The sequence below is a fragment of the Oncorhynchus gorbuscha genome, linkage group LG12 (assembly GCF_021184085.1).
Source record: "Oncorhynchus gorbuscha isolate QuinsamMale2020 ecotype Even-year linkage group LG12, OgorEven_v1.0, whole genome shotgun sequence".
Classification (NCBI taxonomy): domain Eukaryota; kingdom Metazoa; phylum Chordata; class Actinopteri; order Salmoniformes; family Salmonidae; genus Oncorhynchus; species Oncorhynchus gorbuscha.
In genome coordinates, this window is record NC_060184.1 from 70,456,621 (window position 1) to 70,477,839 (window position 21,219).

The 21,219-nt window shown below is 42.8% G+C and overlaps 1 protein-coding gene across 1 annotated transcript in view; it reads left to right on the top strand.

Annotated features, from left to right (window-relative positions):
• The first annotated feature begins 64 nt into the window (after positions 1 to 64).
• The window catches only part of prkdc (protein kinase, DNA-activated, catalytic subunit), a 43,739-nt gene continuing 22,584 nt past the window's right edge, over positions 65 to 21,219 (top strand). Inside the window, exons 1-43 of the mRNA XM_046292848.1 lie at positions 65 to 323; positions 1,308 to 1,384; positions 1,500 to 1,604; positions 1,708 to 1,782; positions 1,888 to 1,996; positions 2,262 to 2,374; positions 3,417 to 3,516; positions 3,684 to 3,739; positions 3,861 to 3,891; positions 4,039 to 4,196; positions 5,289 to 5,435; positions 5,637 to 5,801; positions 6,011 to 6,179; positions 6,535 to 6,584; positions 6,880 to 7,023; positions 7,460 to 7,609; positions 7,786 to 7,904; positions 8,131 to 8,290; positions 9,020 to 9,085; positions 9,191 to 9,310; positions 9,474 to 9,633; positions 9,801 to 9,907; positions 9,997 to 10,087; positions 10,479 to 10,642; positions 10,891 to 11,043; positions 13,033 to 13,140; positions 13,362 to 13,588; positions 13,722 to 13,816; positions 14,026 to 14,128; positions 14,254 to 14,387; positions 15,480 to 15,710; positions 15,887 to 16,113; positions 16,468 to 16,676; positions 16,900 to 17,032; positions 17,231 to 17,389; positions 17,709 to 17,912; positions 18,108 to 18,296; positions 18,458 to 18,562; positions 18,923 to 19,090; positions 19,678 to 19,805; positions 19,899 to 20,106; positions 20,481 to 20,662; positions 20,858 to 21,026. Of these exons, the coding sequence (XP_046148804.1) occupies positions 155 to 323; positions 1,308 to 1,384; positions 1,500 to 1,604; positions 1,708 to 1,782; positions 1,888 to 1,996; positions 2,262 to 2,374; positions 3,417 to 3,516; positions 3,684 to 3,739; positions 3,861 to 3,891; positions 4,039 to 4,196; positions 5,289 to 5,435; positions 5,637 to 5,801; positions 6,011 to 6,179; positions 6,535 to 6,584; positions 6,880 to 7,023; positions 7,460 to 7,609; positions 7,786 to 7,904; positions 8,131 to 8,290; positions 9,020 to 9,085; positions 9,191 to 9,310; positions 9,474 to 9,633; positions 9,801 to 9,907; positions 9,997 to 10,087; positions 10,479 to 10,642; positions 10,891 to 11,043; positions 13,033 to 13,140; positions 13,362 to 13,588; positions 13,722 to 13,816; positions 14,026 to 14,128; positions 14,254 to 14,387; positions 15,480 to 15,710; positions 15,887 to 16,113; positions 16,468 to 16,676; positions 16,900 to 17,032; positions 17,231 to 17,389; positions 17,709 to 17,912; positions 18,108 to 18,296; positions 18,458 to 18,562; positions 18,923 to 19,090; positions 19,678 to 19,805; positions 19,899 to 20,106; positions 20,481 to 20,662; positions 20,858 to 21,026 (5,937 nt within the window). The 5' untranslated portion in view covers positions 65 to 154. The remainder of the gene's footprint in view (positions 324 to 1,307; positions 1,385 to 1,499; positions 1,605 to 1,707; positions 1,783 to 1,887; positions 1,997 to 2,261; positions 2,375 to 3,416; positions 3,517 to 3,683; positions 3,740 to 3,860; positions 3,892 to 4,038; positions 4,197 to 5,288; positions 5,436 to 5,636; positions 5,802 to 6,010; positions 6,180 to 6,534; positions 6,585 to 6,879; positions 7,024 to 7,459; positions 7,610 to 7,785; positions 7,905 to 8,130; positions 8,291 to 9,019; positions 9,086 to 9,190; positions 9,311 to 9,473; positions 9,634 to 9,800; positions 9,908 to 9,996; positions 10,088 to 10,478; positions 10,643 to 10,890; positions 11,044 to 13,032; positions 13,141 to 13,361; positions 13,589 to 13,721; positions 13,817 to 14,025; positions 14,129 to 14,253; positions 14,388 to 15,479; positions 15,711 to 15,886; positions 16,114 to 16,467; positions 16,677 to 16,899; positions 17,033 to 17,230; positions 17,390 to 17,708; positions 17,913 to 18,107; positions 18,297 to 18,457; positions 18,563 to 18,922; positions 19,091 to 19,677; positions 19,806 to 19,898; positions 20,107 to 20,480; positions 20,663 to 20,857; positions 21,027 to 21,219) is intronic.

The window sequence follows — 21,219 nt, forward strand, 5'->3', positions numbered from 1 at the left end:
ATTTCCGGGTTTGTAACGTTTTTGAACATCATGCTTGGTCGTGAATACACCTTTGATGGGAGTGTTTAAACTTCCAGATGTATTTCTGGTCGCGCGCGTATGAATGTTGTTGATGTGTTCTAAGGATACCTAGCAGTAGCTAGATTGGTTTAACATGTCCTCCGACGACAAAGTTAAGGTTGTTGGAGGGATTCAAGGGCATCTTCTGAAACTTCATGCAGCTCTCTCAGATGGCGACACAAGAGATGCAGCGCTAAGATGTCATGACATTATCGGGGACTTGGGGCAAGAATGCATGCTAACGAACAGCGAGAACGAGCTGGGTAAGGTTCACTGTTGGTCTATATAAAGTGTGCAATATATTAACTTCAATTGTTGTCAGACCCAAACAGCATAACGTTAACTAGCTATGTAGATATCATAGCAATTTAGCTAGCAAGTATAGATTTGCGCCTTGGCTTGCTAATGCTGGGGGGTATTCATTTAGCCTATTCTGTTGCAAAACGTTTCTTAAACGGGAAGGGACCTATCTGAATTTGTCTAATATAAACTCTCGTTTTCGTTTGGAGGAAACGGTTTCTGTTGCAAAACGTTTTGCTACATAATTGGCGTAATGATTACATACCTTCCTAATGAATGAATACTGGCTCGGATCAAGAGTCACAGACTGGGCACCTGTTTGAGACAATGGCCAGAGGCATTTTTTGAGACGCTAATAATCAGTTACACATGCGCATTGCATCCATCTTGAATGATTCCAGACGTCCCCATTCATATGTCATTTGAGATTAACTATGTAGGTAATAGTGATTTAAGACCATAAATTAGCGAGTAAGACCATAAATTAGCGTGTTTCTCAATGTTGTTTCATTCTAAGGACTAAAGAGGTCCTTACTTTTTTGTAGCTCTTGACTAGCAGGCCTGCTACACCTGAGGCTCTGGTCAGCAGCATTGCATGCTTGTCCACACTATGGGAAGATCTCAGTTGCATTCTCACGTCCTCTCCTAGTCTCCTTCTCAAAACCCATTGGATGAGAGCCAGAAGTCTCTCATTTCTGATCTCCTCCTCCAATGGGTTTTGAGAAGGGGGTGAAAGGAGAGGACACGAGGAGTAGCAATTGAGATCTTTCCTAGCTTTCAACAATCCGTTGGGGTCAAGAGGGCAAGCCCACGCTGATCTATGATGCTATTCTAATTCTGTAGGGACTATACAACATAGTGTTTTTGTAAAATATAGAATTACCTGTTTGTTTATGAAGTGGTGAGTGAGTGACATCAAGTAATTGATTGATTGTTTTCTCTTGAAGCTTTACATGCATCCCTGTTGTTCTCAAATGAAGATGGGTTGCTCAACTTTCTTCGAAAATCACTGGCATGGGAAGAGGTTAGTGCAAATGAATGAAGTCAATGAAAATCTGTTCCCCAATTGAAATGTAGAAGTACAGTCCCGTTCTATTTTGTTGTTGTTGCCATGATGACTGGTTCATATTTAAATGCAGCTCCGGGATACAAGAGTTGAGACCATCAATCTACTGGACCAGTTCTTGCAGAGGATATCTACAATCATCAAGGGTTGGGAGAAGACTTATGCCATTGAGATCAAGGTATGTTGTCTATTTTTTAAATGTGTATTTATACATTTTGAAGTTATTTTTATTTGACACCTTGGACTCCTCAGTATTAACTCCATCCTTCCTCTGTTCGTAGGACATATGCTTGGTTGTGTACACAAAGGACAAAGCTGCAAAATGCAAGACACCAACATTAGATCTCCTGATCAAGGTTAATGATTAACATGCATTCATGTGATAATGTTTTTATTGAAAACTGGTTAAATGACACCATCTTTTTACTAAATGTCAGTTTTCCATTTCCTAACTTTTATAGGTTCTCTATTTAACTAAGGACTCCAGCATTGCTCAGGATTTAAAAGTTGGTAAAATATTCGACAAATTCTATTTCGAGCTCTCCTACAAGAACAAAATGGCAGATACAGGTGAGTGTTAATTTCCTTCTTGATGGGGGTCATATTGACAGTGTGAAAAAGCAGGCACCTTCAAGTAGGTGTCGCAGAATAGCTTTCAATAGGGCCCCACATATTCAACCATGTTTACTGACCTATCTTGTAATTCCAATGTTTCCAGTGGCATAGGAATCACTCTGTCTGCTCTCTCTATAATGCAGTATACTATAACACTAGTTTACCTGCAAGTCCTATTGACACTGATTTGTGTTTCTGATTTGTCTTATTTTTTCAAAAGTTCTCAGTAAAATCTATGAGCTCTTAGGAGTTTTGGGTGAGGTCCATCCCAGCGAAATGGTCAACCACTCAGATAAACTCTACAGAGCCTATTTAGGAGAGCTGAAACTTCAGGTACATCCCATATAAAGTAGACTAGGGGTCAGCAACAGGTGGCCCGCAGGCCAAAACCGTCCCCTCAAAACAACTGTAAATTCACCAGGAATTCAGCTAAAATGAGTTTTATTTAGTAAATCTGTTCCCAAGTATTTCCATGAATAAAAAAAGAGACATAGTTGTGGACAAATATAAAGACACAGCGGTCAAAGGCGTCACTACAGACCCGGGATCGATCCCAGGGTGTGTCACAACCGGCCGTGACCGGGAGTCCCATAGGGCGGCGCACAATTGGCCCAGCGTCGTTCGGGTTAGGGGAGGGTTTGGCCAGAGAGGCTGGCCGGAGGGGCCACTACTTGGTTCATCACGCACTAGCGACTCCTGGTGGCGGGCTGGGTGCCTGCAGGCTGACTTTGGTCATAAGTTGAACGATATTTCCTCTGACACATTGTTGCAGCTGGCTTCCGGGTTAAGCGGGCAGGAGTTAAGAAGTGCGGTTTGGCGGGTCATGTTTCGGAAGACGCATGACTCGACCATCGCCTGTCCCGAGCACTTTGGGGAGTTGCAGCGATAAGACGATTGAAATTGGGTAAAAAAATATATATATACTTTTTAATTTTGTCCATGTCAAATTTGTCTTTATTTTCTAAATTACAATTTTAAACTTAAGTTTACAAAAATAAAATTGGTTCTGCATTTTTGAAAATCCATAACAGGTTTTGGAGAATTATTTAAGAAATGTGCAAGGGTGTCTATCTATTTGGCCACAACTTTATGTGATCGTGTCTCATTGTAATCAAGATATTAAATAATTGTTATTTTCAAGTAACAAGTTGGTCAATTTGCAGTGTACAAAGTATTATAATTCTGTACCGTAAACATCCGGTCCGACAAAAGTCGGCCCCCGGCTGAATCTAGTTGCCTATCCCTGCAGTAGACTGTGTGGTATTTGAGCCGTGTTCATTGTGCAATATTTAGGCCTACAGTTAAATTCCAATCGATTTTGTTGTGTGTATTGAATTGAATTTTCTTTTGGTTGCAATGTTGAAACCATTTTTAGATGACTTCATCGACAAAGGAGCCAAAGCTTACTGTTGTGGCTGGATGTTTGAGAGGGATCACGGCACTAATGGTTAATTTCACCAAGTCAGTGGAAGACGGTGCGTGTGTTTTGTGTTTATTGCCTTTACTTAACTGAATGTGTTGCTCCTGTATGGAAAGCTTTTTTTCCAGTCGTAAACTTCTGATTTCTCAGCACCAATAAAGTGACTTTGTCTTCAGGTAATCCTGTATTTTCCATATTTATTTATTTTTATTTTTTATTTAGACCCAGGAACCTCAAAGGAAATATTTGAGTATGCCTTGAAGACAATTAGTCCTCAGGTTGGTAAAATGTTATACAATTAGTGCTCTCAATATCCTACGTGGTAGCGTACAGGTGGTCTAATGTGAGCAATAGGACTGTTCATCCCTCCGTTTATTTCACGTCCTCTCTTTTCAACAGGTGGAGATGTGCCGTTATGCTGTCACCTTTGGTAAGATTTACTGCATTGAGTGCCAAATTATTTGCTAAATAATTTTCACTTTCATGACTACTCCTTTGTTTCCATTGCACCAGACAATCTCAATCAAATGCAGCATTGTTTGAGCTTGACAATAAGCCATTTTTCTACGCTTTGTAGCTGGACTGCGATTGTTAGCAAAGCATGCAGCTCAATTCAGCCACTTGCTGATGGACCACTACAGAGCCTTGTTTGATGTCATGTCCAAGCTGTGTGGACACATCAACCAGGAGATGAAGAAGACCAGTTACTATGCCTTGGAGTCCTTCCTCAAACAGGTGGGCTTACCATGTCCCTGAAAGCCAGTATGTAGTTAGGGGCAATTCCATGGTAACAGAATGATGCTGATACTCCGATATTTCACTTTAAAATGTATTTAAAGCCAACCAATGAAAAACAATGTCTACAAAACAATGTCTACAAAACAATGTCTACAAAACAATGTCTACAAAACAATGTCTACAAAACAATGTCTACAAAACAATGTCTACTGAACATTTGACAGAAACACATTTACTTGAAGAACAGTGCAGATGGAAAGTTTGGTAACAGAATGACAGAACAAACCGTAATGCAGTTCAAGAAATAAAATTAAGAAAATATTTACTAAGTAAACTGAAGTAAAAAATGTAATAAAAAGTAACACAATAAAATAACAACAATGAGGCTATATACATGGGGTACCGGTTAGTCAATGTGCAGGGGTACAGGTTAGTCGAGGTGATTTGTACATGTAGGTCGGGGTAAAGTGACTCTGCATAGATAATAAAGGGCAAGTAGCAGCAATGTAAAAACAAGGGGGTGGGGGGGGGGTCAATGTAAATAGTCCGGGTGGCCATTTGATAAATTGTTTTTTAGTCCTAGACTTGCCGCTCCGGTATCGCTTGCCATTAGGAAGCAGAGAGCACAGTCTATGACGAGGGTGGCTAGAGTCTATGAGCCCTAAAAATTCTCAATCTGCACGGTTCTTCAAGTAAATGTGTTTTTTGTATAGTTTTCCATGGAAATTGTTAAAAGCATTCCTTGTGCATCGAGTTGTATGGTTGGTTTAACTTTGAAATCATCGGTTTTTGTTTGACCTACATTTTGAAATTGAAAAATCGGAGTCTCTGAGTCATTCTGTTACCGTGGAACTGCCGGCAGACAAATTAATGGTGGCGTTTTATTTGTTGACATTTTTTTTGCAGTTGCTGCACAGAAGGGCGTCAGTTCATTTGTCCCCTATACTTATTGTTTCATAAGATATAGGTCATGTTTCACTTGAGAGGATTTTTATGAATAACCGTATTTCTATTCCTTTGTTTTGCAAGCAGTAGTGCGTTTCCTTTTTGCCCTGAGAAATATAACTGTTTGATGGATTATCGCTTTAGGTTGCTCTCCAGGTGGCAGAGAATGTTGAGGAGCACAAAGGCAAGCTCAAGTTCTTCATGCAGAAGTTCTGTGCCATAATCAAGACCATGGACTCTACTCACAAGGAGCTCTCCATTGCTATCCGTGGCTATGGGTTCTTTGCAGCGGTACGTTTCTACTTTCTCCCCTCATCCCTTTGGGCTTGTCCTGCTGGAAAAGCCACTGACTGGTTTGTTGTTATGTTGTAGTATGTTACAGTTAGTCACTGATATGTACATACTTTTGAAGTTGTGATCTATTTAATTTATCCAGTGCACTGTTTATTTTGCATTACTGAACCATTTGTTGTATAATTGTTGCTGTTGCAGCCATGTAAAGTGGTTTGCCCTCAAGACGTGGACCTGATGTACACAGAGCTGATTCAACGCTGCAAACAGATGTACCTCACTGAGTCCGACGGAGAGGAGGACAAAGTTTACCAGCTCCCCAGCTTCTTGGACTCCATTGCCAGTGTCATCATCCACCTAGACAAGGTAACACCAGAACCCAGTCCAAATGAACCCCTCCCCTTCTGAAATCTGAAAAATGCTTACCCCCGCGAAATCGTGATTTGTCCAAATAATCAGTGATGCTAAATCTAGCGCACCGCAATAATTGTTCCTATGTTCCAACCGATGTAACTTTAGTTACAGATGGTGGAGAGACTAGCATTACCATATCACTGTTTATTGTGCACCCACAGATCCCTGAGGTCTACACACCTGTGCTAGAGCGCCTCCTGGTGGTACAGATCGACAGCTTCCCTCAGTACAGCGTGAGAATGCAGCCCACCTGCACTCGTGCCATCGTCAAGGTGCTTGTCGCCATGGCATCCAAGGGTCCAGTATTCTGGAGCTTCATCAGTTCTGTGGGTGAGTTGAAGAAACTGAGTCAGACTCTAGCCTATAATATATGCCATTTATGGAAGCCTTCAAAAACCATTTATAAAGCCATCATAGTTGCTTCACAAACCATTTAAGCTACAATCATTTAGGCTGTAAACAAATGCCATGCTAGGTAGAGGCTGCAAAGGGTTTTGACACAATCGCCAAAGTGCCAGATGTAAGGACATTTTTCTAAAGCCTTTGTTGTACGTGTATAGTATTAATAAAATCTATATCGACCTTATAAAGGGTTTATGAAGGCCTCATTAAGTCGTCAAAGTTGTTGTTACCGTAACTTCTGATGCATCACTATGCCAGAATAGTTTTATTTTTCTCCTTTCAGTGCACCAGGGCTTGATTCGTGTTTGTTCGAAGCCAGTTGTCCTTCCTGAGGTAAGGTCATTTTGGCCCTACATTATGCCACTGTTTTAATGCTCTAATATGAGAATATCATACATTCCTTACATGGACTGTGCTCTATGCATTGTTGACCTTGTTTTCATCAACTCTACTTAGTTGCATAGTTTTGTTATTTAAATGTATACTTTAAAGGTATATTTTCTCTAACCATGATTGAAAGTTGGCAGGATAGTGTATTGTCAGTCAGTTGGGAGGATGGGATATTGTCAGTTGGCGGGATCAGTTGTTGTCATTGGGAATTTGTTAATGGTGGTAACTGTTCTATTAGGAGGGGGAGAACGCTCAGAGTGTCACCGGGACTGGTGGGGAGTCTGCAGAGGCTTCTCAAATGCAGACTGGGAAATGGAGGGTTCCCTCTTGTCGCGACTACCTGGATCTATTCAGGGGTCTCTTGGACTGTGATCATCTAAAGGTGTGTGTGTGTGTGTGTGTGACCAGTTAGGGTGCTGTTCTAAGCAGATCCTGGTTAGAATAGGATTTTTCTCTTTCAGATACTTTAACTGCACTTGATTAAGCTTGGCCTGGCCCAGTAGAATAGTCCTAAAAGTGTAAACGTCACCCATTTAGTTCTGCAGGCAGGCTCTATCAAAGATAACAAATACTATTTGAACCCAGGTCTGGTTCTAAGGGGAAATATGTTTTTAATCTTCCTTGCTCAGTTTGATTCTCTTAGCCTAGTTAGTCCTCAACTCATCTCGGTTAACCCAGAACTTAAATTGTGCATAATTTGGTTAGACGCTACCATTTATGCTTACGTAGTCTGTCCATGAGAGGTTAGTCCTCCACATACAGTGTTGGTTGATGAAGTGTTCCTTGCTATCAATGACTCAAAATGTCCTCTGCTGTAGGACACTGGGTTTCTCGACAAGGGGTTTGAAACCCAGAACGCTACCCTGAGGTCTTTGAGCCGCCTGCTTTATGATGAACTGGTGAAATCCATCCTGAGGATTGTGGAGAAGCTGGACCTCTCAGTTCAGAATGTCCACACCGAGAAGGAGGTGAGACCTCTTCTGATAATAACTTTTGATTTGTGGTGAATCATTTTTAAAAACGGTCACCACTGATGTGTCCCGGCTTTAGCCGATGAATAAAGATGTGCCACGCGTGAAAATACTTGATATTGTAAACAAATGAGAATCTCTCATTGATCAATATGTGGTTTGTGTTGTCATAGGATCAGGATGACCAGGTCAGCAGCAGTATGGTTCTGCCGTCCTCTGATCCAACAGCCCACCTCCTTCCCAACAAACCCAAGGACTTCACTGCCTTCATCAACCTGGTTGATTTCTGCAGGTACCAGTACCAGTCCCCATCCACTAGCCTGGTCCCAGATCTCTGTGTGCTGTCTGGCATAACAACAACTATAGAAAGCGGCTATACAGCACAAATCTGTGCTGAGGAATCCTCAATGCAGCCTAAATCATCCAGTGCTTTCAAGCCGAGTATTTGTATGCCAATTTGGCACCTGAGTCCGTACCTCTAGTTACATTATGAGGCCTCTATCTGTTTGTCCTTGTAGTGAGTTGCTCCTGAAGAAGCGTCTGGACTATTTTGGGCAGTGGGTGTACCCTTTGAGCCACGAGCTGATCCTTCAGTCCATAAGAGCCCCGCTTGTCAGTGGCTTCTACAAGCTACTCTCTGTCTCCATGGAAGTAGCCAAGAGAATCAAGTACTTCCAGGTAAACCGTGTTAATCAATTCCATCCCATTACTATTTTTTGAAAAGATGTTTGATATAATTTGCGCTGTATGCACTAGCAACTCCAGCGTCGTGGGTTTGATTCCCTCTTGGGTCGTATGCACTATCTATTCAGTCACTGCACTGGATAAAAGTTTAGAACTAAAGGTTATATATGCCACGTTTACACAGCTGTATGTTCTGCAACTTGATGGCTGATGTACATGGGATGTGATGTACATGTGATGTGATGTACATGTGATGTACATGGGATGTGATGTACATGGGATGGGATGGGATGTACATGGGATGTGATGTACATGGGATGTGATGTACATGGGATGTGATGTACATGATGGCTGATGTACATGGGATGTGATGTACATGATGGCTGATGTACATGGGATGTGATGTACATGATGGCTGATGTACATGTGATGTACATGATGGCTGATGTACATGTGATGTACATGATGGCTGATGTACATGTGATGTACATGATGGCTGATGTACATGTGATGTACATGATGGCTGATGTACATGGGATGTGATGTACATGTGATGTACATGTGATGTACATGATGGCTGATGTACATGTGATGTACATGATGGCTGATGTACATGTGATGTACATGATGGCTGATGTAGATGTGATGTGATGTACATGATGGCTGATGTAGATGTGATGTGATGTACTTGATGGCTGATGTACACTATACTTTCTTTAACAGGGCGTCGGACCCAAAAGCGCTCAAAGCAGCGCCTGCTTTGCACTCTTCTCAAAGTTTGGAAAAGAGGTACAGCACGACTACTTTTTGAATCGACTCTAGAACGAGAAGAGCGGTGTTAAAGGCCAGATTGTTTGGTCAGAGTGATGTACTGGAATGTCACTGTCTCCTTAGGTGGCTGTGAGAATGAAGCAGTATAAAGATGAGCTCCTGGCCTCCTGCTTGACCTTCGTTCTCTCCCTTCATCATGACATAGTTGCTCTGGACATCAAGGCATACATCTCCCCACTTCAGGTTGGGAGCTCCCTCTCATGAGGGTTTATTACTGGTTTACCTAAAACATTTCAACTCAACATATAACTACCTACCTGGTACGAAGTCATGTACATGTATAGGTGCTGTTTTCCATTCATCCCAATTGATGACGTAACCGCTCTCTGGGATTGGTGTACCCCAGGTGGCTCTGAAGCTGGGCCTGAGCCATGCCCCACTGGCCAATGCAGCGCTGGACGCTCTGGAGTCGTGGTCGTCACGTATTCCCCGGGACACCATGCAGCCATACTACAGGGAGATCCTGCCCCACCTCGACGGATACCTGAAAACAGCCGCTGCTGACGGTGATTTGACCTCGCTGTCCATCCATCCATTCTTGCTTAATCTCAGTCTGGAAAGGAAATTACAAAGAATATCTTTGTTCTATTTGGCTGTACTTCCCTCAGGGAATCTGACCTACTTGTTTGTTCGGTATGCTATAATTCTGTTCCCCTTTTTGTCTTGATTGCAGACAAGGATGAGAGCCCCTGGGAGGTGACGTCTCTATCCACGGGAAAAGAAAAAGGATACAGCAAAGTGATGGCTAAGCTCCTGAAGAGATCCAAGAAGGTTGCCATGGTAATAAGTAGTAGGAGTCATTTTCCTGGCTATAAGTAACCGAAGCATACGTTTCTCAAATATTAATTACATGATGTTTTGTTTGTCAGGAGGAAGCTTCTCCCATTGCCATGGTGAGGAAGAGGGTGGTGCGGTTGCTGGGACACCTGGGAGGGCAGCTGAACAGGAATCTGGTGACCGGTGAGGATCTAGATGTATTTTACAACTACCACTTTGATTAAACACGATAAACAAACGTGTGTGTGTGTGTACTGTATGTATACCTAATATGTGCATCACAGGAGGCTGCTGAGGGGAGAATGACTCATAATAATGGCTAGAACGGAGTGAATGGAATGGTATCAACCACATGTGTTTGATGCATTTGATACCATTCCACTGATTCCGCTCCAGCCATTACCACGAGCCCACCCTCCCCAATTAAGGTGTCACCAACCTCCTGTGATGTGTTTGAACGTCTGCATATCAGCTAATTGTATGTCGACCATACCCTCATATCTTTATATATCACCTTTGGTATGTTTCTATAGTTTATATAGGATCTTTATATAGGATCTTATTCTCTCACCAGCGACCTCAGCCGAGGAGATGATGAAGAAGTTTGTGGCCTGGGACTCTGAGAAAAGACTGAGCTTCGCTGTGCCTTTCACTGACATGAAGCCCGTCATCTACCTCGACCCCTTTCTACCTCGCATCACAGAGCTGGCGCTGTCAACAAGTGACAGGCAAACCAAAGTATGGCCCCTCAAAACAAACATATATATTTTACAAGGAAGCTAGACGGCCCAAAAAATCTGATTTAAGTATATATCTAATAGACCTAATAGTTTGGGACTGTTGTGAATGTGTGCAGATCCCTGAAATAAGGAAAGAGAATATAGCTCTATACACGGCATTGAGTTGAATAGAGCCAGCACTTATCCAATGTGCACTTCTCAAGAGTTGTATTTAAAGTTGTTGCTGTGTGTATGTGCTGTGTTCAGGTGGCAGCCTGTGAGTTGCTCCATAGCTTGGTGGTATACATGGTGGGCAAGGGTTCTCAGATGGTGGAAGGGAAGAAGGGCAGCCTTCCTATGTACAACCTGCACAAACGCCTGTTTCCTGTGCTGCTCCGGCTCGCCTGCGACGTGGACCAGGTTAGTCCAACTCAATTCATTAAATGTATTTTAATAAAGCCCTTGTTACATTAGCAGTTGTCACAAAGGGCTATACAGATACCCAGCCTAAGCCCCCAAAAAGTGGCTAGGAAAAACTCCCTAGAAAGGCAGGAACCTAGGAATAATTCTAGAGAGGACCTAGGCTCTAGCTGTGCCTGATGGACTTCAGACAAAACATCAGCTTAAGGCTTAATGTAGCCTTGATATATTTGTATATTTCAGTCATTTAGCAGACGCTCTTATCCAGAGCAACTTACAGGAGCAATCTGAGTGAAGTATCTTGCTCAAGGACACATCGGCAGATTTTTCACCTATCAGCTCAGGGATTCGAACCAGCAACCTTTTGGTTACTGGCCTAATGCTCTTAACCGCTAGGCTTGATGTAGCCTTCATGACCACTTTGTAAGGCCTATATATACAGCGCATTTGTAAGGTATTCAGACCCCTTCTCTTTTTCCACATTTTGTTACGTTTCAGCCTTATTCTAAAATGGATTAAATAAAAACAAATCCTCAGCAATCTACACACAATACCCCATAATGATAAAGCAAAAAATGTTTTTTTGAAATGATTGCAAATGTATACATCTTTTATTTTATTTTTTAAAGATACTTTATTTACATAAGTATTCAGACTCTTTGCGATGAGACTCGAAATTGAGCTCAGGTGCATCCTGTTTCCATTGATCATCCTTGAGATGTTTCTACAACTTGATTGGAGTCTACCTGTGCTAAATTCAATTGATTGGACATAATTTGGAAAGGCACACACCTGTCTATATAAGAGTCCACAGTTGACGGTGCATGTCAGAGCAAAAACCAAGCCATGAGAATGAAGGAATTGTTCGTAGAGCTCCGAGACAGAATTGTGTCAAGGCACAGACCTGGGGAAGGGTACCAAAACATTTCTGCAGCATTCAAGGTCCCCAAGAACACCGTGGCCTCCATCATTCTTAAATGTAAGATGTTTGTAACCACCAAGACTCTTCCTAGGGCTGACCTGCCTGGCCAAACTAAGCAATCGGGGGAGAAGGGCCTTGGTCAGGGAGGTGACCAAGAACCCGATGGACAACCATCTCTTCACCACTCCTTTATGGTAGATTGGCCAGACGGAAGCCACGCCTCAGTAAAAGGCACATGACAGCCCACTTGGAGTTAGCCAAAAGGCACATAAAGGACTCTGACCATGAGAAACAAGATTCTCTTGTCTAATGAAACCAAGAATGCCAAGCGTCACGTCTGGAGGAAACCTGGCACCATCCCTACGGTGAATCATGTTGGTGGCAGCATCGTGCTTTGGGGATGTTTTTCAGCGGCAGGGACTGGGAGACTAGTCAGGATCGAGGGAAAGATGAACGGAGCAAAGTACCGAGGGATCCTTGATGAAAACCTGCTCCAAAGCCCTCAAGACCTCAGACTGGGGCCAAGGTTCACCTTCCAACAGGACAACGACCCTAAGCACACATCCAAGACAAAGCAGGAGTGGCTTCGGGACAAGTCTCTGAATGTCCTTGAGTGGATCAGCCAGAGCCCAGACTTGAACCCAATCAAACATCTCTGGAGAGACCTCAAAATAGCTATGCAGCGATGCTCCCCATCCAACCTAACAGAGCTTGAGAGGATCTGCAGAGAAGAACTCCCCAAATACAGGTGTGCCATGCTTGTAGTGTCATACCCAAAAAGACTCAAGGCTGTAATCGCTACCAAAGGTGCTTTAACATAGTTCTGAGTAAAGGGTCTGAATACTTATATAAATGTGGTATTTCAGTATTTTTTTATTTGCTCAATAAATTAACAGTTTTTGCTTTGTCATGGGGTATTGTGGTTAGATTGCAGATTTTTTCTTTATCTATTTTAGAATAAGGCTATAATGTAACAAAGTGGAAAAAGTCAAGAGTCTGAAGAGTTTCCGAATACACTGTAGATGCTACAGAAATCATGTATTTGAACCTCAACTTTTTGTTTTCAGGTAACAAGGCAGCTCTTCGAACCACTGGTGATGCAGCTCATCCACTGGTTCACCAACAACAAGAAATTTGAAAGTCAGGACACAGTTGCTGTTTTGGAGGCTATTATGGTAATTCTCCCCTACTGAATTTCAAATACTATTTATTTTTAATAGAATGAAACTGATAGCAAAAGTAGTTGCAACTGCAATGTTCTTCCATGCTTTTGGTCCCATGTTGCCAGAATTTATCACAAATGTATTTCAACCAGGAGTGAATGTGTAAAACTGAAATGTACTAATTCTACAGCAGTTGTTATGAAAGGTTGCTGACTATATCTTTTTTTCTTCAGGATGGCGTGATAGACCCTGTGGATAGCACACTTCGAGACTTCTGTGGCTGCTGCATTCACGAGTTCATCAAGTGGTCCATTAAACAGACCACCCCCAAGCAACAAGAGAAGAGCCCAGCCAACATCAAGTCTCTGTTCAAGCGCATCTACAGCCTGGCCCTGCATCCTAATGGTTTTAAGAGGCTGGGTGCTGCTCTGGCTTTCAACAGTATCTACCGACTATTCAGGTAAGGTCTTATTTGACTTTGTGAAGCGTGTTAGTGCAGTAAACGGGACACTCATACTAGGAAATAAAGGAAATGTGGCTAGATTGCCTACACTACAGACTGCAATTTGTTTTTGTTTGCTTTGTCTGTGCAGAGAAGAGAATTCCCTGGTGGAGCAGTTTGTCTTTGAAGCACTGGTGGTATTCGTTGAAAGCCTGGGACTGGCCCATTCAGACGAGAGATCCTTGGGTAAGGATTGTCACTAAATTCCTGTTGGTGCTCTGTTAATCATGATGTTCAATATGAACAAAAGTCCACAAAATAATTAGGTTTTACGTGTGTCCAGAGAGGTCATAATATACAGTTAAGATCTCGAGGTGCTGAAATCCAACAATATGCATCATCACGCAAATCCATATATCGCCATAAAGATGAATAAAATCCTTCTACTTTCTTAGGAACCTTGCAACAGTGTGGAAGTGCTATCGACCACCTTAAGAGGATCATCAAGTACAAGGCTTCCAACCTCAATCAGCAGAACACCAAGAGGCGGATTCCAAGGTTAGCAATGTACTAGGCTGGCGCTCTTTTGGGATGGTTGCAATTTCGACTTCAAGTACACGCAACTCCGTTTTAAAGCATTTTTGACTTGTATCATTTACTAAATCTTCTCTCTTTTCCACCAGGGGCTTTCCCCCTGATGAAAATGTGTGTTTGTCCGATGTTGTTATGTGGCTTCTGGAGCAGTGTGGGCGACCTCAAACAGAGTGCCGGCACAAGTGCATGGAGCTTTTCTACGAGCTTGTGCCCCTGCTACCAGGTGAACTCTACTTTGTATCTGTTCCTCTGTAAAAAACAAAAAGACAAATGTGACAATAACACATTCTAACTATAGTATGTTTAAACATTTTATTTTAAACTTCTATTTATTAAGACACATTTAAATAAAAAAGGTAAAATATTTAAATGTGCAATTCTATGGCTCTGAGACAAAGGTCAAACACAATTGACCTGAAAAAGTTGTTTATTTACTGCAATATTATTCAATCAGTCAATCAATCAAATTATAAAGCCCTGGCACCACACCACATTGCACATAACACTGACCAGTGGTGTAAAGTACTTAAGTGAAAACACTTTAAAGTACTACTTACGTAGTTTTTGGCGGTATCTGTGCTTTACTTTACTATTTATAGTTTTGGCTACTTTTACTTCATTATTTTCTTTAGGAATCTAGTGTACTTTCTACTCCATACATTTTCTCTGACACCCAAAAGTACTCATTACATTTTAACAGGAAAATGGTTCAATTCACACACTTAAGAGGTCATCCCTACTGCTTCTGATCTGGTGGACTCACTAAACAGAGAACATACCTGGTCATCCCTACTGCCTCTGATCTGGCGGACTCACTAAACAGAGAACATACCTGGTCATCCCTACTGCCTCTGATCTGGTGGACTCACTAAACAGAGAACATACCTGGTCATCCCTACTGCCTCTGATCTGGCGGACTCACTAAACAGAGAACATCCCGGGTCATCCCTACTGCCTCTGATCTGGCGGACTCACTAAACAGAGAACATCCCTGGTCATCCCTACTGCCTCTGATCTGGCGGACTCACTAAACAGAGAACATCCCTGGTCATCCCTACTGCCTCTGATCTGGCGGACTCACTAAACACGAATGCTTTGTTTGTATATGAGTGTTGAACCGTGCCCCTGGCTATCCGTAAATAAAATAAAAACAAGAAAATGTTGCTGTTTGGTTTGCAGGATATAACTAGACCCACCTTGCCAAAGCACAGCCCCCACACTGCTAGAGGGCTATCAACAGACCACCAACTTACTACCCTGAGACAAGGCTTAGTATAGCTCACAAAGATCATAATGGGACTTTTCTTGTCTTTAGGAGAGAGGTCTCCGTCCCAATGGCTGCAGGAGCTGTTGCAGCAGCGTGGTGTGGGCTTCCTCATCTCCAGGCTGGAGGGTGGAGGGCTGCTCTCCCAGCCCACCCTCAGGCACCTGGCCGGCCCCTTCACCGTCAGGGCCGCGCTGCAGTGGATGGACCTGTTGCTGGCTGCCCTCGACTGCTACAACACATTCATCGGCCTACACATCATCAAGCCCCAGCAGATACTAGGTGAGTAAACTCACTGGTGAGCCACACTCGTATGATGAGGGACGTTGCCTGAGACATGAGGACTCGCTTTTAGCTCAGAGGGCTAACAAAGTAGCGTGACGCACAGGAGACCAGGGTTTGAATCCAATATGGTCACACTTGCATTTCAGTCACAAGTTTTTTTTCTTTATTGGAAGGCTCTGATGAGAAATCCAGCTTTTTGAATGCCTTGGGCTTCTTCCTTGCTGAACTGGCCACCAAGGAGCTGGAGGCAGCAGAGGGCTGTTTCAGAGCAGGCCAGAGAATCTCCCTTTTCAGTCCCAGAGAGAGAGACCAGTACAACTACAGCAAGTGCACCATCATCGTACGACTCATGGAGTTTGCCACGGTGGTACTGGTCAAATGCCAACAGGACTTTTGGAAGGTGAATGATTACTTTATGTATATTTTTGGCTTTGTAGACATTTATGGGCACCTCGTTTCTGTGCTAGTGTCCAACAAGACAAAACTTTCGGTACTTCCTGGAAAATGTATGAACATAACCTCTAAATCGCTGACAATTCCCCCATGCAATCACAAGCTGCATGTATTTTTGGGGGAGGATAAAGTGTCAGAAAAGTGTAAAATGTATCCCTTTATCAATTTAATGCCCACTGTCTCGCTGTATTGTTAATTAGGTATGATATCACGGGTCTTCCTTTGCTTCCTTCTGGAAACTTGCAAGATTGTTTACTTGTAGAAATAAACTGTTAAATACCTGTTTTAACCCTGTCCCTAGCTACTGGAGAAGGATCTGTTTGACTCTGCCTTTTTGGAGCTGGTGGCTCTGACTGTCTGTGAACCCTCGTTTATTGGCTTCAACATGGCTGACCTGGAAGTGATGAAGCACCTGCCAGAGGTGTGTGTTCCCCTGCTGAAGGCCCTGCTGGTCTCACCCTACAGAGAGGATCTGGAGGACAGCCTCAGGAAGAGGATATCCCAGCAAAGGTCTGTATGGTGTTGATTAGTCCTCTGTTTAGGTTAAGATCAGTTCAGTCCCAAACCAACCCCTAGACCATTGTCGTTTTTAAGTAGCCCTTTAAACATGTTAGGTAGAGAACAATGGGCTTTATAAGAGTTCTATCATGAATTTTCTTCAGGAAATCATCAGAGCACAGAGTAAATCATAGTGTAGGAATGATGATTAATAATGGGTTTGTGTTGTCTTCAGTGTGGGGGACTTGTGTAGCGTGGACCTTTACCATCCAGACACTTGTACCAGCCATGCCAATATGGAGATGCTTCTCTCCGCCTGCAAACAGATTCACAAAGCAGGCTTCCTCAGCTCCCTTCTGCACAGCCAGGTACTCTTTCTTTCTTTCTTTCTCTCCTTTACCCCTGTCTTACTGATCTACCTGATGCTGCTGAAACATTTAGGCCCAGCTTTACTTAGGCCAGAGTTCAATTGTTGTCTTGTAGTGCACAAATAGTAAACGTTACACACCTTCCCTCTTGCTGAAATCTCTTCACTATGTGACTGTTCTCTCTGCTGTGTGTTAAAGGATCTCAGTTACTCACAGTCCCTGGGATCCAAACTCCTCCTGGCGGTATACAAAGGCATCGCCCCCGGAGAGGAGAGGAAGGCCCTCCCTTCCATGGACGTGAGCAGCAGGAGGCTAGCCGACGGACTGGTGCAGCTGGCCTTCTCCCTGGGTGGACAGGTTGGAAACACCTAGCCTAATACAGTCTTTCCCCTAGATTGTTTTGCAGGCGGGGTGCTAAGGCCAACAGAGCAACATCCATGCCCTCTGGCAGTTTGCTGCTTACATGGCAGACTTCTGTTTATTTTTAATCTTTTTGTAAACAATGTATAGCTTCCAAATATTTTAAAAACTTTAATCTCGTAGATAGTCAGTGATTGTATTCATAGCTCCAGCTATGAATTTGAGAGTGGTCACAGATTGCGGCTTGACTCAAGTACTTCATCAAACTCTGTCTCTGCTACGCTTACCTGTTTGTCTTCTGTCGTCATTCTGGCAGAGTGAGCAGCTGGTAGAGCTGCTTTTGAACACCATCATGCTGTCTGTGCCTCTGGCGGGCAGCCGCAAGCAGAACTTCCTCAGCTTCTCTCATGGAGAGTACTTCTACAGCCTCTTCCAGATGACCCTCAATGCAGAGCTGCTCAGCAACCTGGATACCACCGTAACGCTGCTCATGAAAGCCGCCACCCAAAACCCTAGCATGGTGAGTAATAGTGGTCTCATCTCATAAATTATTTAGAATCAAACCTTCGTTCAAATGTCAAGGATTGGGTTGAAAGCAAAATACACATTTCCATGACCTACCAAGAAAATGGACAAGGTATATCTCTCTCTAAGCAAGATGACCAAAAAGTGTTGTAGAATACATTTGTACATTTCTTTGGTGTCCTTGCAACAGGTTAGCGTGCTGCTGAACGGCATGCTGGACCACAGTTTCCGGGAGCGCTCGATGAGGAAGAGCCAGGGCAGTCGGCTGGTGGAGTGGATACTGCAGAGGTGGGAGCTGCTGAGGCCGTGGTGGGGCAACAATGCCTCCACGTCAGAAAGTAAAACCGCCACCCTCACATTGCTCTCCAAGGTTCTACAGGTGCAGCATAGCCAGATATATATATATATATATATGCTTCTTTTCATCTTTTTAAACATGTTTTCATTGTATTTTAGTACCCAGGTTTTTAGCTTGTGTTTAACCTATATGAGTTTATCTAACTGTTCATTCTAACTATATGTATATCCAATTCTGTGCAGATTGATTCATCTGTGTGCTCCAATGCCGGCCACCAAGCATTCCAACTGGTGTTCTCCACGTTCACTACTCTCATCGTTGACATGGCCCTGCCGTTGAATCTCAAGGTAAAACATTAAGGTCGTTTTAACCCATTTAATCTTCCTGATTTTCTTTCTTGGTATCTAAAATGTTTTTTTATTTTTTTATTTTTTTTAAAGCCCTATTTTATAAGGTATGTTCACTGAAAACCTAGTTGCTGGGGATGGGAGAAGGGTCATTTGGTAGCTGTGGATAATTAACTGGCTGTGGTAGCATGGATGGCTAGGTTGGGAACATAAGCCACACTACAATACTAAGTCCTTAATCTTGTTAACAAGTGCTATGGGATTGACTCATAGTCATGGAAAACTGTCTTTCCTTTAGTCAATGGAAGAGGAAAAATGTTAATCACTGTTTTGAGGGAACTTAACCCCACCACTCTTCAGAGCCAGGCACTGATCATGCTGCCATTCTTCACCACCCTGCCGGAGGAGCCCCTGGCCCAGCTGCAGACGTCCCTGGAGGCACTGGTGGCATCCCACTTCCCGATGCAGTCAGACGAGTTCCCCCGTGGCTCCCTGCACCGCAACAACTACATGGACTGTCTTCGAAAGGTAAGGTCAACCAGACCTGGGTTCAAAAATGGTATTTAGGGTATTTCAAATACTTTCAAAGACATTTGGAAGTAAGTATTTCAATATTATTTATTTGAAAAGTAGTTGAATATTGGAATGTATTTGTAAATACACTTGGAAATTATTTGAAAATACTCAAATACACTCTCATGCATTTAACCTAGGTATGTAAAAAATAGTATTTAACATAAGTATTAAAAATACTTTAAAATACTTCCAATAGAAGTAGTTGATTCGGGACACATTATTTGAACATACTCACTACACAGAAAAATAATAATTTAAAAAAGAAATACTCAAATACACCTGTATTTGAGCTCTGGTCTGCCATCAACTTTAATAGTTAAGACCTAAGTCCCTCCAACATTGTTCTTACACCAGTCCACTTTAAATCCATAAGGGGGTGGAGAAGTGGACACTTCGGTAGACCAGTAGTGTTCTAATGGCTCAGGTGGTGGGCGCATAGTTCTTGCAACATCCGGGTTCTGGGTTTGATTCCCGCCACATATATTTAATGATATCTTGAATTGTTCTTGTACATTATCATGAATGTCACTCCTTTTCAGTTTTTGGATGCCCTAGAACTCTCTCAAAGTCCTCTTCTGCTGAAATTAATGGCCGGAGTTCTGTGCCGCGATACAAAGCACATTATGGAGGACTTGTTCCAAACGTGTTTCCAGAGAATTGCTAGACGGTGAGTGAGGCACTTATTTCCCCCACCGTGTTTAGATCAGTGTTGGTTTCTCCAAGTGTAAGGTGGATTGAAAACTGTTTTGTGTGTGAGCAGGTCCAGTGGTGAGCGAATGGTGCAGCTGTTATGTGCCGTGTACAAGACCATCCAGCAGGGTGACGTGCCTGTCCCCTCCATGCTCCAAGCCATGCTGGAGAGAGTGCTGCTACCATTAGCCTCTTACTGCAGCCCAAAAGCCCTGGCTGAATTCTTCAGCGCTAACGTCGGTGACATCATGGCGGCACTGCTCGCTCGCTTTACCAAGGTCTGTTGGTTGCTTTCTTGTTATCTGTATTTAATATTCTGCAGTCTTTTACAGTGTTGGAACATTAATGACAAGTGTAAAGAGCTTTGGCTTTTGTGGAATCTACAAGGTTCATTGCTTTAATCTGTTATATGACGGGACGTGTGCTTTACTGAAAAGGTCTGAAAACATTTTAAAATAACATAGAGAACTTAGTGTTTTGGTGTAGATCTGCTGTCACGTGTAAGGCTTGAAATGTTATTTGACTTAGCCTAATTAGAAAATGTATTTTGTTTTTGCAGATAAACTTAATCCTAACTGAGCTTTTTCTAATGTTCTCATAGAGTTGAAAAACATTTAAACCAGTTGAAAATAATATTTCTGACTTTTTTCAGTCCAACGAAGCGGCTTATGAGGCCCAGTTGATTAAGAAGAATGGCTGCTACAAACTGATGGAGTTGCTCTACTCTCGCCTGCCTAAAGAGGAGGTTTACTCCAAAGACTCCCAGATCAACCAGGCCTACTGTGGAACCACAGTCAAAACAGAGGGCAACGAACTGTCAAAGACTCTCATCAAGTAAGTCCACCGATAAGTTGTATCTTTTTAAAGGTGCCATCCATAAAATGTTCCAATATAGCCATCCATTAAATATATATTCACCCCTAACCTTGTCAAGGGGTAAAAAATAAATAAAATGCTACTCAATCAATTTCTCCAGTCGTCTAGTTTAATCTGTTTGTGTTGCTAAATCCAGTTGTAATTTCCCTTTAGGTCATGCTTTGAAGCCTTCACGGAGAACATGACAGGAGAAACTCAGCTCTTGGAGATCAGGAGGCAGTACCATTGTGCTGGGTATAACTGTGCCATCGCAGTCATCAGCTGTAGCTTCAACGAGACCAAGTTCTACCAAGGCTTCCTCTTCACAGAGAAACCTGAGAAGGTGATACAAAGTCGCCTGGTCCCAGATCTGTTTGTGCTGTATTGCCAACTCCTATTGTCATGCCATACTAAAGGGTTATTCAACCAAACTGCATTGCAGATTTTATAAAGTTGTATATTTTAAGCAGTAAGGCCCGAGGGTGTGTGGTTTATGGCCAACCACAGCTAAGGGCTGTTTGTCAGCACGACACAAC